The sequence below is a fragment of the Gekko japonicus genome, unplaced genomic scaffold, assembly GCF_001447785.1.
Source record: "Gekko japonicus isolate JY-2015 unplaced genomic scaffold, Gekko_japonicus_V1.1 scaffold575, whole genome shotgun sequence".
Taxonomy (NCBI): Eukaryota; Metazoa; Chordata; class Lepidosauria; order Squamata; family Gekkonidae; genus Gekko; species Gekko japonicus.
In genome coordinates this window covers 384231-399930 of record NW_015174291.1, presented here as the reverse complement: position 1 = coordinate 399930, position 15700 = coordinate 384231, and the positions used below count along the sequence as shown (strand labels likewise).

At 49.7% G+C, this 15700-nt stretch overlaps 1 protein-coding gene across 2 annotated transcripts in view; it reads right to left on the bottom strand.

Moving 5' to 3' along the window:
• Positions 1-15700, bottom strand: part of ARHGEF6 (Rac/Cdc42 guanine nucleotide exchange factor 6) — a 62439-nt gene that overhangs the window by 41425 nt on the left and 5314 nt on the right. The window contains exons 2-3 of one of the 2 annotated variants that reach the window (XM_015424044.1): positions 11566-11649; positions 1802-1886 (exon numbers count right to left, since the gene is read on the bottom strand). In XM_015424044.1, the coding sequence (XP_015279530.1) occupies positions 1802-1886; positions 11566-11649 (169 nt within the window). Of the gene's footprint in view, positions 1-1801; positions 1887-6714; positions 6832-11565; positions 11650-15700 lie in introns of those variants that run through there. The other variant, XM_015424046.1, reaches the window with a different exon arrangement.

Genomic DNA, 15700 nt, shown 5'->3' with positions numbered 1-15700 from the left:
TCAGAAATTCCTTGCATACAGACTGCTGTACCCTAGTGTTAATTCTTTCACTACAGCAAAAGCCTGTGCCTGGTTGAATTCCATTTTCTAACTGATTATAAAGATACAGGAGTCATTTCTTCCTTTCCATGGAGGAGCACCTGCTTTGCAGGCAGAGGGTCCCAGGTTCAATCCTCACCACCTTCCATTAAAAAGGATCTCATGTAGTCATTGTTAGGATAGCCCTTCTCTGCTTGAGATGCTGGAAAGCTGCTGCCAGTCAAACCAGGCAGTACTGAGCTAGATGGACCACTGGTCTGACACAGTGCAAGGCAGCTTCTTATGGAGAGTGGTTATAGCAGCAGGTTGTCTGCTTTGATTACAGAAGATCCCAGGTATACTCTTTAGCATCCCCAATGAAAGCATCTCAAATAGCAGGTGTTGGGAAATGCCCAAGATGGTGGAGAATAAATATCCCTGAGCCAATGGTGGCTTAATCTAAGGCAAGTTAATGTGCCATATGCAGAGGAGAGGACAGAGCTCAGTGGTAATGCACCTTCTTGACATGTACAAGATCACAGGTTCAATCCCTGGCATTTCCCACTAAAGAACTGCAACCAATTCTTCCTGAGATCTTAATGAACTGCCACCAGACAGACAGAGCAATGGTCCAACTCAATCTAAGATACAGGTGGGTAGCCGTGTTGGTCTGAAGCAGCAGAACAAAGGCAGCCATCTAAGATAAACATAGTTTGGATTTGATACCAGAACTAATGCTGGGGCAGGGAAAGACATGTTTGGAAGGCACCTGATGCAGCCACCTTGTTGAAGCTAAGCAGATTTGGGTCTGTTAAGTGCTCAGATGGGAAACCTCCTGGGAATCATCTGTCTGCCACTTTGAACTAAATTCCACTATGAAAGAGAGGCCTTTTCTGCACTGACAGCTTGCTCCAGAGAATCTGAGGAGTCAAGCCTTAAGGGTTGACTTCACAGTCACATGCATTCACTCTGCATTGGATTTGCCCCTCCAGTTTATTTGCCTTAAGGGTTGACTTCACAGTCACATGCATTCACTCTGCATTGGATTTGCCCCTCCAGTTTATTTATTTGTGCATTCTGTATGCATTCTGCATCTACAAGCAAAACCCGCATTTTTGGCCTAATTAATATGGAAATGTCCTGTGACGTCGTGTGGGTGGTATCCTCCGTGATTCTGCAAAAAGAAAGGAAAGGGAAGGGGAAATCCAGGCCCACACATGCAAGACTGACACGTCTGAGAGTAGGGAATCCCCTAGTCCTTTATATTTACTGATCCCTTCTTATGCTCCCTCTGGCTTTTTAAAAGTTTGCCTGAGTGGGAGGACACATCCTCTTTTGTCTTTGGAGAGGGAGGGAAAGAAAACAGAATGGGGAGGTAGCGTCAGCCTAAAGAGAGACAGGTGGAAATGGAGGAGGACAGTGGGCAGCACTTAAATACTTGCAGAAACAATTCTACTTAAGAAAGGATTCACAATTTGAAAGCGGATGAGAACAAAGAATCACGGCAAAAGGAGTTTTGGGAGCTGCAGGGCAACAGTGTACTGGAAGCGGTCTGAATGCAGATTCCTGTAAAACAAATGCAGAAACAAGAAAAAGCCTCGACACAAACTGGAAGTGAAAGTGGGAGAGAATGCAGAATGAAAAAATAGGATGTGCTCAGAAACTGAGACAAAATACGAGTGTAGAAAGGGCCAAAGACAGAATATTAATGCACAGAATAAATAAACTTGCCAACATGGTTCCAGTGCAGACAGCCATTACAAGATATGAACCCGTTTCTTACCTTCTGTCGCTTTGTTTATAGCTGCAAGGGTATTCAGTACCCGGGGAAAATTTTCTCCTTTGTACAGATCGTGTGCATCAAACAGCTGTGGGAAAAGACAAAAAGAAATGTCATGGGCTACCCAGCTCTGCCACACAACAGTAACTCAGTAAGATACAACAGAACTACCCAAAATAAACTTCTAACTTGAATTATTTATTGTACTTGCACTGTTGTAAGCTGCCCTGAGCCCTGCTTGCAGGGAAGGGTGGCCTAATAAATCTAATTTAATAAATAAAGTCCCCCGTGGCACTGAACAAGCAGACGTTCTCTTAGAACGGACACCTCCTTTTAAAAATAATATGTCCCGGGGAACAATGGCATGGCAGGAGAAGACAAAGAACTGAATGTTACAAAAGTAAACGGTGCCATGCTGAATCAGACCAAGGCTCTGATCTAACTCAGCATCCTAACAGCAGCCTCTGGGAAGCTCCCAAGGAAGCCAGGATGGAGAGACCCATTCCATGCTGTCTGACCCAGAACTTGATATCCTATGGTATATACCTGTATCCATGGAGGTTTCACTGCTATTGTGAAAATGAGAGAATATAATTAGGATACAGTTGCCAGGTTTTTGCCAAGCAGGGCTCCTCAACAGCTTCACGCCATGCAGAAAAGTAACAGAGGATGCATTTCCTACATCTCCCTGTTGGAAAACATAAGAACCTGGGTGGATCAGACTCAAAAGTTCATCTTGTCCAGCGTCTTATTTTCTACAGTTGCCCACCTGGTGTCCCCAGGAAGCCCACAAGAAGGGTATGAAGGCAACAGCCCTCTCCTGCAGACTGTTCCCCAGAACCGGTGTTCACAGGTATACTGCCTCTGAACATGGTGGTTCCAATTAAGCATCATAGCTAACAGGGGGGAAAAAACTCCACTTGCTACACTCCAGCCCACCACAAGCTGTTTCTCAGCACAGGAGTCCTGCAAGATGATGGTGGCAAACTTTCCTGCTCCCCTTCAAGTCTAAGAGCACGTTTATGCACACAGGACAGAGCTATTGACAAGGTTTCTCTCTGCTTTCTATGAGTAAAGGCCTGCAGGCATGAACACTTTCCAGTGCTTCCCATCAAAGGCATTGCATACACCATGTGAATTGCACAGCATAGAATCACAGAATCACCGAACTGGAAGGGGCCATATAGGCCATCTAGTCCAACCCCCTGCACAATGCAGGATCAGCCTAGAGCATCCCACTGCTTAAAGGTTGCCAGTGAGGGGGAGTTTACCACCTCCCTAGGCAGCTGATTCCACAACTCTTACTGTAAAAAAGTTTTTCCTAATATCCAGCCAGCACTTACCTGCCCTTAATTTAAACCCATTATTGTGAGTCCTGCCCTCTGCTGCCAACAGGGACAGCTCCCTGCCCTCCTCTAAGTGACAGTCCTTCAAATACCTAAAGAGAGCAATCATGCCCCCTTCAAACTCCTCTTCTCCAGACTCAACATTCCCAAGTCCCTCAGCCTTTCCTCAAAGGGCTTGGTCTCCAGGCCCTCAATCATCCTCATCGCTCTTCTCTGCACGTGCTCCATTCTGTCCACATCCTTTTTGAAGTGAGACCTCCAGAACTGCACACAATGTTCCAGGTGTGGCCTGACCAATGCAGCCTGACATGCATCATCCAGTACCACACAAATCCTAGGCAGCAAAATCAGAGCCCATCCAATAGACAAGAGGCAAATCTGGCCCGGACAGTGCCTCCTGAGGCTACAGGTAGAAAGCTGTATGTTTGAGTGCTTCCCTGCATGTAGAAAACTAGCAGGTCAGGAAGACTCAGCCAAGCCTATGTACCAAGACGTTTCTTTTCATTCTGGAACATTTTTTAAAGTGTCATCTTCCCCACGCAGGCGGCAGTTGTATATATCCCAGAGAAAGCTTTACCACTGGATTCTGTTTGTGGTTTCATAACGGAAGGAAAGAGTAAACAAACTGTGCAGACTATTTCCATGCATCTGGGAAATACTGCAAAGGAGCAGCTTTGCCTTTTTACATCAGTGATATGGGGGCCTTCCCTTTGCTCAATATTCAGAGGAAAAGAAAGAAGAAGAGAGCTGGGGGGGCAGGAGGTGAGAGACTAGCTCTGAGCCACAGAGACAGAAGTCCAGAGTCATACACCAATGTCATACTTTTGGACTAATAGGGAACTGGTTTTCCACTCCAACTTACAATGGAAAGTATATGGGTTTTCATCATAAAGATCCCAACTTGATGCCACTCTGTGCTCATAAAGAATCACGGCCTGTGTCAGCTTTCAATCGTTACCAGAAGTTCAGGCAGTCCCTGACACTTCCCCCCCCTTTGGTTTGAGATCCCCATTTTGTCATGGACTCCCCAGTTGGCTTTAGATAAGCTGTTCAACCTTAGCTTACTTTCCTATCTATAAAGTGGTAATACCGACCAACCTCATTGGGACGTCTGAAGGAAGCACCATCCCCAAAACTGTAAAACAGTTTTCAAATTAAAAGCATATCATAAGCCTACTTGTGTTTTGCTGTACACCAAAGCCTACCAAAACCCTCTGGAGAAGTGTTACATGTACAGCATGCGCACACGCACACCCCTCCATGATAGCCCATACCACAGAGATCATCACTGCAGCGGACATAATCAGGGACTACCATGCCTGAATAATACTCTACATGGAAAGACACTGCCATTTTTACAGTCTTGGAGCCAAGCTAGATACCAGATCCCCCAATGTGTACTTTAGCCTTAAAAATCAGCTGGGGGAAGCTTAATTTAGACTGGGTCCGTGGTGCCGGGGAAAAGTTATTTTTAGGGATGCTGGGAACTTGGCAGCAAACTGGTACAGCGAGCAAACACACCATGTTCAACGGCCACGATAACTTGTGAGCTAATAACCCAATAACACACCTAACTTGGCCCCTTACAGTGCAATCCTAAATGTATTTACTCAGAAGTAAATGGCACAAATTGGGTTTACCTTCTGGTAGGAGTTCTTCACAATTATAGCCTAGAGAAAGGACCAGACCTTTCTCAATTGGGCACCTTACAAATGGTGTATAAACTATTTTCTGTAGCTAGAGACGTCAGTGGAAGCAACTAAATGCTTCAGAGGTTTCAGTGGTTTGTGGAGAAAAGAAGGGGGCATTCCCCCCTGCCAATGTCAGCACTTTTACAATTGCACCCCTTAACTGCCAAGTAGCTCTGGTGGCTTTTGCCTTCCTACCCACAACTTCAGATTCTTAATTCTCATTTAGAACAGAATGAAAGGGGCATTTCTTTTTTTAATCCAAGGGCTGCAGTGCCAGTTGCCAGCAACTCGTACCCAAATGAGATCCTGGATTTGGGGTTTCTGTGTTGTGCCTTCCTCTGCCATCTGTGGCTTGGCACATCTGAGTCATCTGGAAGACATATGCATTCTGCAGGCAATTCGGAGCCACGCACCTCACTGGATTGTATACACTTGCACTGTGGTCTGAATTTATGTGGTCTGGTCTGGGAGACATTAACGTGATGACGCCCTGAGCTCTTTTCAAACCCAGCTGCGGTTCTATACAATGCATATGCATGCATGCTATCACTCTCTCCCTATGGACTTAAAAAAGAGAGAGATATATGCTTTAGAGATTCCTGCAGAACAGGAATGAACAGACTGCAGCCCATTGGTGGCTACTGGTTGCTGGGATTCTTGTACAGAATGCTGGCCTGAGTCAACCCAGGAGCACATAGGTCAAGGAGCGTCTGAGGGGTTAGGGTACACCTCACCCACATGTAAACAGTCCCAGGATCACTCCCCAAGTCTGACTGAGGGTTAGGGCACAAATCATCCACATGTAGCCATCCCAGGATCAATCCCAAGGTCTGACTGGGAATGGCTCTTCAGCCAAAAGCACAAAGAATTCTGTGGCCCCTCCAAGAGCAACCAGGGCAGAAACTTTCCAGAGCGTACCTCATTGGGTACACAGTTTACAATTTACAATTACATCACTCCCAGGTTATACCCTATTTTCATGCAAAATGCATACATTATTCCCAAAGGCATGAAGCAGAGGGGGACTCGGAAAACTAACTTTTCCGGGTGTACCAGAATGGAACAGGAGGAGGCTGGAGAGGAAGGCGGAAGGCAAGGTAGAAGGGGCAGGCATACAGTTCAGTGGGCTGCCTGCAGGGGCCAGGGCACATTTCACAGCTGGCAGCAAGGAACAAACAGAATGGGAGGGAGTGACAGGACAGGAGGATCGTGGAGGAGAAAAAGGAAACATGACAGGGACAGTCGCACCAGAAGGATTACCTACTACCTACTTAGGGGCCCGAAATACCTCCACATTAAAGCTCAAGCGCCAGACATGTGGTGGTGGTGGTGGGGGGGGGGTCACTCAGGCAAGCTAATGAGAGAGACGGCTCAGGGTGAGGAAAAGAAGCAGAAAAACTGCGAGACCTGAGAAAGGATTGGGGGAAGGATTGGGGCGTGCGGAAGTGGGATTCGCGGCTGGTGAGGGGCGCAAGGAAGGGCACACGGGGTACCGCAGAAAGGCGAGCAGGTGGGGAGGGGGCTGCGCGCCAGAGAGGCGGACTTGCTCGAAGGCACCGACCGCGGCCACTTGGCGAAGGGCTGCAAGCGCAGGAAGCGGCAGCCAGGGGCGTGGAAAGGGAAGGATAGGCAAGAGAGCAGACCCTCGAGAGTACCGCAAAGGGGTGTCCGAAGAGACTGGAGAGGCGCCGCAGGACAAGTCGGAGGCAGGGATCGGGGCCCAGCGGCCAAAGCCACGCCGGCGGTGTGGGGCCACCAGCCTCGCCTGGGCCCGACGTGGAGGGGCTGGGGGGTACCAAAGGCGAAAAGGCAAACGGATGCCAGGGCGGTGGGCAGAGGCGCACTTGGAGAGGGGCGCCCCGGGCGGGCTGACACTCACCCAGCTCAGGGTCTCCGCCGCGGCCGTCCCATGGCAGCGGGGGCCGACTCGCGCCGGCAGCAGCCACTGCGAGGGACAGACGGGAGGCGCCGCGCTCTGACCCGGAGCCGGATCGCAGGCAGGCGGCGCAAGGAAGGGGAAGTGATAGGCTGCAGCGAGGCAGGCAGGGTCGGGACTCAGGAGCGCCACCTCCAACCGCGCCGGGAGTCCCTCAGGCGCAGAGCCGCCGCCGCCCCCGGAGCCTGCGCGCCCTCAGCCTCCTCCCTCCCTGCGGGGATTTCGTTGCCAGCGGGCAGACTTGAGGCTATAAATGAGAGCCAAAGTCTCCTGAACATGTGCAGAGCGCTTTCCCTCGCTTCTTGGACAGCCCACGCTTTCCGATCTGGAGGGGGGGTGGGGAGTCGAGTGGTGCGGCTGGTTTGATCCCCGGCGCTTCTTGTTAACGTTAAAGGCGGGGGAAGGGGCCACAGGGGTGAACAGTACGAGACAGGTAAAGTGTTAAGTTCCTATTTCAAATTAACTCCCTAGCTCAGTCGCTGGCAAGGAAGTTTGGCTGCGAAGCTGGTCGTTTCGCTGACGTTTCTTTGCATTAAGTAGCTCCTGGGAGTAGTCATGGTTTTCCCAGTGTTATTCTCACAACAGCCTTATAAGGTAGGCTCACGCCGAGAGAGTCCCAGTGAACTTTATGGCCAAACAGGGATTCAGACTAAACTGCCGCCAGGGAAGCCCAGCAACCACTCCACCTATTATATGTATTGGCTCTCCTGGAAGGCATATTTAAGATCAGCATTTGGTCCTTCTTGGCTTCCTTGTGTGAAAGGCAAACTTGTAGGTTTTCACAAGTACCTACTTTCCTGAGGACACACAATAGAAGAGAGTGCCTCTGAGCATGTGAAACATATCTTTGCTGACTTACAGACTTCTAAAACTGTGTTATCTACACATTGCCCCAACTTGAGGCCTCCCACTGTAGGTTTGTTTATTGAGCTATTTCCACCATGCATTTTGAGCATCAGGCTCACAACGTGGCTTACAACAATAAAACCAATTCCGATGCATCATAAATCTGAAACAGCAAAGCACAATAATCAATAAAGCATTAAAAAAACCCTCAGCAGAGTAAATAATCAACATGCCAAACCAACAAAATTAATACAGCCACTCAAGCCATTGCAGTCGTGAATGAGGTCAGGCTGGCAGCTTACTGAACATAGGAACCCACCAGTTTAAAAATGCTTCCACATCTTTTGAATGCAACCCCAGTAGCCGTTGAGCACTTCCCTCTGTTGCTGGTGCAGTCAAACAACAAAACCCGAAGCTTCTATCAAGCCCTTGGGCTGCTATATGTGGTCAATGGCTTGCATTCTGTTTGGTGGGTCACAAGTCGTGCCGACTGCTAGAATGGCCGCTTCAGAATCCCCTGTTCTCCCAACAAGCTGATGAGGTATCCTCTTCTAGCCACAGGCTATAATCCAGACAACCGTTTCTGTTTTTCTTCAGGCCCCGTCTTGTCAGATTCAGAAATGCTTCTGCCTCAATAAAAGTCACATTAGGTTGCTATATAAAGTTTGCACTCCCCTCCCTTGTTGAAAGAATCAACTGTTCCCTCCCCTCCCACATATGACACCTGGTGGGTGTTGCCATATGTAGTTAGAACTGTCATTTTCTTCTCTTTCTTCTCTTTCTTTTCTCTCCTTTCTTGCCATCATGCCTGCAAACCCAGCTGGAAGGCCAGGAAACATCCCCCACCCAGCATTGCTAAAGATACATGTGGTTTGAGCCACTTGAGTACGTTATGCTAATGGTGGTGCTTTCCTCCAGCGCAAGAAACCTTCTGCTCAGGCTATTTCAGATGTCCACATCAGCAGAAGATTCTTTGCACTGCGGGAAAGCACCACCGTTAGTGGAACAGATCTACAGGACCTAAAGGGAAGCTGGAATTTATACCATGTTTATGAACAAAATGAGAATGTGTGAATTCTGGACTCTGTTTCACTGGACTCCATAGCAGGGCTTAATCTGTGCCAGGTCTAGAAGAAGAAGAAGAAGAGATTGGATTTATACCCCGCCCTTCACTACCCAAAGGTGTCTCAGAGCGGCTTACAAACTCCTTTCCCTTCCCCTCCCCACAACAGACACCCTGTGAGGTGGGTGGGGCTGAGAGAACTCTTGACAGAAACTGCTATTTTTCAAGAACAGCTCTGCCAGAGTTATGGCTTGCCCAAGGTCATCCAGCAGGTGCAAGGTGGAGGAGTGGGGAATCAAACCCGGTTCTCCCAGATTAGAGTCCGTGCACTTAACCACTACACCAAACTGGCTCTCACACCAAATTGGCTCTCCCCAGTCTAAGCCCCAGAATCTGTTTAAAACACCTGGACTACCTGTTCTATCCAGCCCCTTGGTTTGTGACATCTCAGGATGCCAGATGTGATTGCACAGCCTTTACCAGCCAAGTCCATGCTGTTGGAGTTTGATCCAGTCCCATTTTTTTCCTCCATCCCGGCAGGGTGCTCCTGCTCATGCACCTATTTCATACATTTATGTCCTGCTTACCCCCGTGGCTCAAAGTGGCTTATAATGTATAACATTCAATGAATCTATTCATTTCTGGGGAGGGGTGGTAGTAGAAAGAAGCAGTCTCAAGCAGTGTTCCCTCTACGCTGAGTTAGTGTGAGCTAGCTCACAGTTTTCTAGCCTCCGGCTCACACATTTTTGTCTTAGCTCAGGAAGAACAGCTCCAGAACAAACTAATTTATACGGTTGCCGAATCGCTCGCTCACAGTTTTAATGCCAGCAGCTCACAAAGTAGAATTTTTGCTCACAGGACTCCACAGTTTAGAGGGAACATTGGTCTCAAGGTTTCCTATCAGTGATGCTGAATGTAAAATTCCTCCCTGTTCTCCCAAACAGGATCCAGTTCTTAGATTGAGTTTGTACTTTTGTTACTTACAGGGAAACCTCACTATGTGGTAAGAAATAATTATAAGACTTCGGTGGTTTCAATGCCTTATAAACCCATAGTATACAGAAGGAGGATTTATTTTTTGGATAGAAAAAAACTGGCTAGCAGTGACTTTGTTTCACTACTGCTGTTGCCACTAGAAATGACAGCTTCCATGTTTGTCCTGTAAGCAGGTGCCACATTAAAAGAAGCCTTTGCCACAACAACTTTACGCCAGCTAACACAAAGCCAAAGGCTACACAGTTGAACCCATCACCTTCTTCTCTGCCTTCTCCTTGGTCAAAATCTAGATTGTGGACTCCTTGGCGCAGGAAGCCGTCCTAACAGCTTCTGTAACTTTGTCAACCATGCTTACGTTGCCAGTACTAAATAAACTGGTTTGGATCCAAATGTGCCTTTCTATTCTTGGCAGAAACTTTGGCTCACTGCACTCCTACTGTGGGTGGATGCTTCCTCTGTGAGCAGAAAGGCACCTTGGGGGCATCAGCCTCAGGGGGGGAAACATTAAAAAAAACTACTGAAACATTTCTAAAAATAATTAAAGCATGTCTGCTAAATGGAGAGATGCTGAAAAACTGGGTTGGAGGGAAGCCAGGCTATCCCCTTGCTTCAGTGGTAGAAAACATGCTTTTCATTTTATGTTGTGTCCCACTTTTCTTCTGCCCAGTTTCCAAGGCGGCTTGCAACACAATAAAACATGATTTTCATTTTATGTTGTGTTGTGTCCCTTTTCTTCTGCCCCGTTTCCAAGGCGGCTTGCGACACAATAAAACATGCTTTTCATTTTATGTTGTGTCCGACTTTTCTTCTGCCCCGTTTCCAAGGCGGCTTGCGACACAAGAAAACATGCTTTTCATTTTATGTTGTGTCCCACTTTTCTTCTGCCCCATTTCCAAGGCGGCTTGCGACACAATAAAAATCTATTAAAATATTTACAGTAAAATCCTAAACAGAGTTACACCTTTCTAAACCCTTCAACTCCAATGGACTTAGAAAGGTGTAACTGCTTAGGCTTGCACAGTTAGAGTCTCCCAGGGTGGGATGGGAGACCATAACAGCTTTGGAAAAGGGTCTCAACCATCCCATCCCCTCCCCAATGGAGAGAAGGGAAAAGAGATGGTTGAGAATGAGGCCTGCTGCTTGCACTGGTGCCTGCTTCCTGCAAAGTGAGGGCTGCTGGCGATGCCTACCCACCTGCTGGCTAATCCTGCCCACACTCAGCCCACCAGGGCTTTTCCCAGTGGCATTAATGGCCAGTCCACTTCTGGACCCTCAAAAAACAAAGCCAGTAAAACACACCAAATCAGAACCAGCAATAAAGTGAGCAATTTTGAGTCAGCAAACAAATCAAGCACTTTACGCCAGCTGGCCAAATAAAACCATTTTTTACTTTTTAATCCAAGGACAGCAGTGTTGGAGTGATCCATCTGGGTAGGGTGTCACATAACATAGGGCACCCCCATAGAAAAGTTCTTCCCTCCAGCAGCCCTTTTCTGAACTGGGAGCACCAAGACCAGCATCTCCAGTGCAGATCTTAAAGACTGGAAAGGTTCTTATGGGAGAGGTCAGTCCTTCGGGTACTTGATCCTAAGCTTTACCAGGATTAAAACCTTTCAAATTGTGTGCAGCGTCAATGAAAATCTTTCAATACAGTGAAATATTACAAATACTGTAGAAGTATTATGAAAATTATTAATATTTTAATAACAATGGTTTGCTTTTAAATGCCAACGTCCCCTTGTTAACCCAGGTATGTCCCGTAAAAGAATTAGACCTCACAAAGGCCCTTAGTGAAGCTTTGGAGGGTCTCCACCCATCAAAGTAGATGGTTCTGGGTTAGATAAGAGATCAGACTCAATACAAGGCAGTTCCACATGTTTAACACTCACCTCCACTTTAAGCGCTGCACACCCATTTAAGAACTCCTTGATGTTGCCAATGCAATCTGCTTCTGTCTTGGGCTCCGAACAATACTGCAAGAATCAAAAGCCAGCAATGAACATCTTGACAGCTCCCGTCAGAATAGCCTGTTCTGTTCTCAGCAAGCCTGGGTAGATATTAGACTGTGTATTTGTACTACTGAATGAGACAGCTTGGCGCTAGAGAGATTTTCAGAAGAGGGTGGACTGTGGTGGGTGTGTGGTGGGCAGAGGCAAGCTGTCAAGCCAGGAAGAACGAGCAGCCAACGGAACAACTGAACCAGAAAACGACGTGGCTCACTTCTTGTTTTGAATGTTAAGAGGATGACGCGGCCCTTGAAGATCACCCTGCCCAAAGGCAGACCACGGCTTGCAACAGGGGTGTGTGTATACACATTCCACGGCTAGCCCTTTTTTGGGTGGGGGGAGCCACGAATGTGATTATAGGGTCATGAAGAGGGGTACCTTCCTTCCTGTGATTTTGCAAAAGGGGGAGGGAAGATATTATTAGCTGTGTTTAGGGTGACAGATGCAGAGAAAGAAGGGACTTGAGCATCTAATAGTTGTATCTAATGCTGCTAGCTTCTGTGTTAATGTAGAATGAGGCATTGGCAGTCAGCTTCTAATCATTACGGTTGGGTAGGAATGCCCAAAGGGCCATGCAGGGGAAGTGACAGAGGGGTTCCCCCATCAGATTTCCAGTGGCTGGGGAGCAGGGCTGGGGCTGTATCCTGCACACATCCTTGCTGTGATCTACAGAAGTCAAAATCTGAATCTATGATTTTATTAATCTTGAAGCTGCCAAGCACATTATTCCAAATAAAATGTGTATTTGCATAATAGTACAAAATGTATAAGCAGTACCTGTCCTTGGGCCAGAATTTGGGTACCTTGGTGTAGAATTTGGAATTAATCTGCTATCACTCTGTAATGTATCCGGTCCTGACAAGCCACATCTAATGTTTGGGGGTGGGACTGCCTACTGGCACCCTGGTGGTGGGATCCTGATGTTCTCTCTGTCTGCTGGCTCGGCTTCAGCGTCTAGCTCGATCTCTCCCACCGGCGGCTGGGTCGACACGGTGTCCTCTTGATCTTTCTTTTGGTTGCTGGCTCTGCATGGCATCCCTCAAGGCCTCCGATGTTCCCACGGCAACTGCTGGCAGGGCTGCGCAGGCGCACGGCTCGTGTGCATTTCCGGCCCCAGCTCCGTCCATCAGGCACCGCCGTGCCTACGTCACATGCCGCCGTGCGTCTCCCGCCTCTGCCTGATGTTTCTCCACTCCGGCCACCAGGGATCGCTCTGTCTCTGCCAGCACTCGCCGCCGCCGCCGATATCGCGCCACCATCCACGCCGTCCGAGACACCACCACACGTCCTCCTCAGAGATGGGTGCCCCCTACCCATCTAAGGGTAGGTACCCATTTGTCTACTCGCATTGTTGGTGTTAATTGCTTTCGAGCCACTGGGTTGGCGGGACTATGGACTATGCGGTTGGCGGGACAATGGACTATGCGGATCCTAGCCCGCTCCAATTAGGGGGCTAGGTTACTGGCTGAGAGCCAATTGGACTCTCAGCCACTGTAAATAACCTTTTGGGAAGTGGGGTGTGTTTTGGGTGGCGGTTTCTCGGGGAATATAAGCTGGCCTGCGAGCCGGCCAAAGCTGTCTCGTTCCTGATCGAATAAAGTACGCTTTGCTGAAATTACTCTCCATCTGCGTACTTTTCACTGGCGACGAGGATGGGATCCATCTCCCTCTGAACAGAGACCACATTCCGGACATCGCCGTGAGCTGCCGTGCTGAATTTGCTACCTCCGCCAGAATCAAGCATCTTCGAGAAGCGCGCTCACTACACCGCTCCCAAGCTCTCCAAGCATCGCGCCGCTGACCCCGAGAGCAGCACCGCACCACCCCGCACCACTCCGCCCTCTACGCCGCTCACTTCCATGTGGAAACCGTAAGATGGCTGCCGCATCAGAGAGCCTCTCAGCTTTCGATATTCCCAACCCTCGCAGTGGGAGACCTGGCTGGAAACTCTCGAGAGCCACTTCACCATCCACAAGTTGGTGGATCCAGATATAAAAAAGGCATACCTGCTGCGCCACTGCAGGATGGAGACCCATCTCCTGCTTAAGGACTTAATAGCGCCCAAGCTGACCAAAGACGAGTCGTACAGCTTCTTGGTCAAGGCGCTGACCGACCATCTGGCTCCCAAACCAACAAAGTTTGTCAAGCGCCTGGACTTTTTCGTGAAGGTGCAGGGCACCGATGAGACCACCTCAGATTTCCTGGCGGCTCTGCGGCAAAGTGCGACCAGGTGCTCCTTCTCCAACCTAGCCGAAACTCTCCTCAACCACTTCCTCGTGGGACTCCGAGAGCCGAAGCTTCAGAGGAAGCTGGTAAGCCAGGACAACCCAGACCTGGAGAAGGCAATCTGGGAGTCCACGGCATACGAAAAGGCACACCAAGATCACCGCGCCAAGGTGGTCCACCGCACGCACGCGACAGTCAACACCGACGCTTCGGACGAGGACAAAGTGCACCAGGTCCGTCATCGGTCGTCTCAGCCGTCCACCAATGCGAGCAAGGCCTTTTTGACTGCCTTGGCCCCGTGCGTCAGCTGTGGTGAGGGCCACGAGCACCGGTCGTGCCACTTCCGAAACGCAGTCTGCCGGACCTGCAACAAATCGGGGGACATCTCCTGGGTTTGCCGCTCCAAACGACAACGCCTGAAGTCGTCCGCGCACCAGACTACGCCGGAGCTGCCCAGTGACCTCCACTCCATATCGGCCCACTTCCCGCAACACCAGGTCTGTAACTTGCCCCCCGATGGCCCCAACAAGATGCATGTCATGGTCCTTATAGAGGTCGACTTACTCCATTATCTATGTGGATACACTCCGCACACTGTGTCCAAAGGGGGCCCCGCCCCTGTAGAAGTCGCGGGGTTTCCGGTTAAGGGACTTCAATAAGAACCCAGTGGCGGTGCTGGGCTGGGGCAAGTTCCGGGTACAGTTCCAAGACTTTAATGGCACCCTAGACCTGCTGGTAGTGGATAGGCCTCTCTCCAGCCTGCTAGGACTCTCTTGGTTCGAGGCCCTGGGACTCTCTCTGAATGGAATTCACCAGGTCAGGTCACAGGATTTTGGCGTGGTGTGCGCGGAATTTCCCTGCGTTTTTGATGGCACACTGGGACATTTCTCTGCCCTCCCCCATCTCCCTGGACCTAGACCCGGCGGTGCGGCCCATTCGCGTCAAGGCCAGTGGTGAGCCACGTGTTGGTGGGGGCCCGGGTTTTTGGCAAGTTGGACTTAGCACAGGCGTATCAACAACTGCCGGTTGATGCCGCCACGGCCGAAGCCCGAACGATCACAACACACAGGGGGGCGTTGAAGGTTCACCGCCTCCAGTTCGGAGTCTCGGTCGCGCCAGGGATTTTTCAATCTTTTATGGATTCTCTCCTGAAAGGCATCCCCGGGGTTCAGCTGTTTCTAGATGACGTGCTGATCGCCGTGCCGGATGACTCGTCCTTCACAGACCGTCTGCGGGCCGTTCTACAACGTTTCGATGCAGCAGGGCTCAAAGTCAAGCGGGAGAAATGTCTCTTGGGGGTGCCGCATGTCGAGTTCCTGGGTTTCGCGGTCGACGCTACGGGAATCCATCCCACCGCAGACAAGGTGACCGCCATCATGCAAGCGCCGCCTCCAGCATCCAAGTCCGAACTGCAGGGCTTTTTGGGGCTCCTGAACTTCTACCACTCCTTTTTGCCCCTCAAAGCTGCAGTCACAGAACCGCTCCATCGCCTCCTGGACAAGTCGGCACCTTGGGTCTGGGGTCTGCCACAAGCAGCTGCGTTCCAGGCGGTCAAAGACCTGCTCATCTCGAATGCGGTCCTGGTGCATTTCAATGAGGTGCTCCTGGTGGTGCTGGCCTGTGACGCTTCCCCCTATGGGGTGGGAGTGGTACTGGGCCACAGGCTGCCAGACGGCCGTGAGGACCCGGTTACGTACTATTCCAGGACTCTGTCAGCGGCTGAGCGCAATTACGTGCAGATAGATAAGGAGGCGCTGGCGATTGTGGCGGGGGGGGGAACAGTTCAACACTA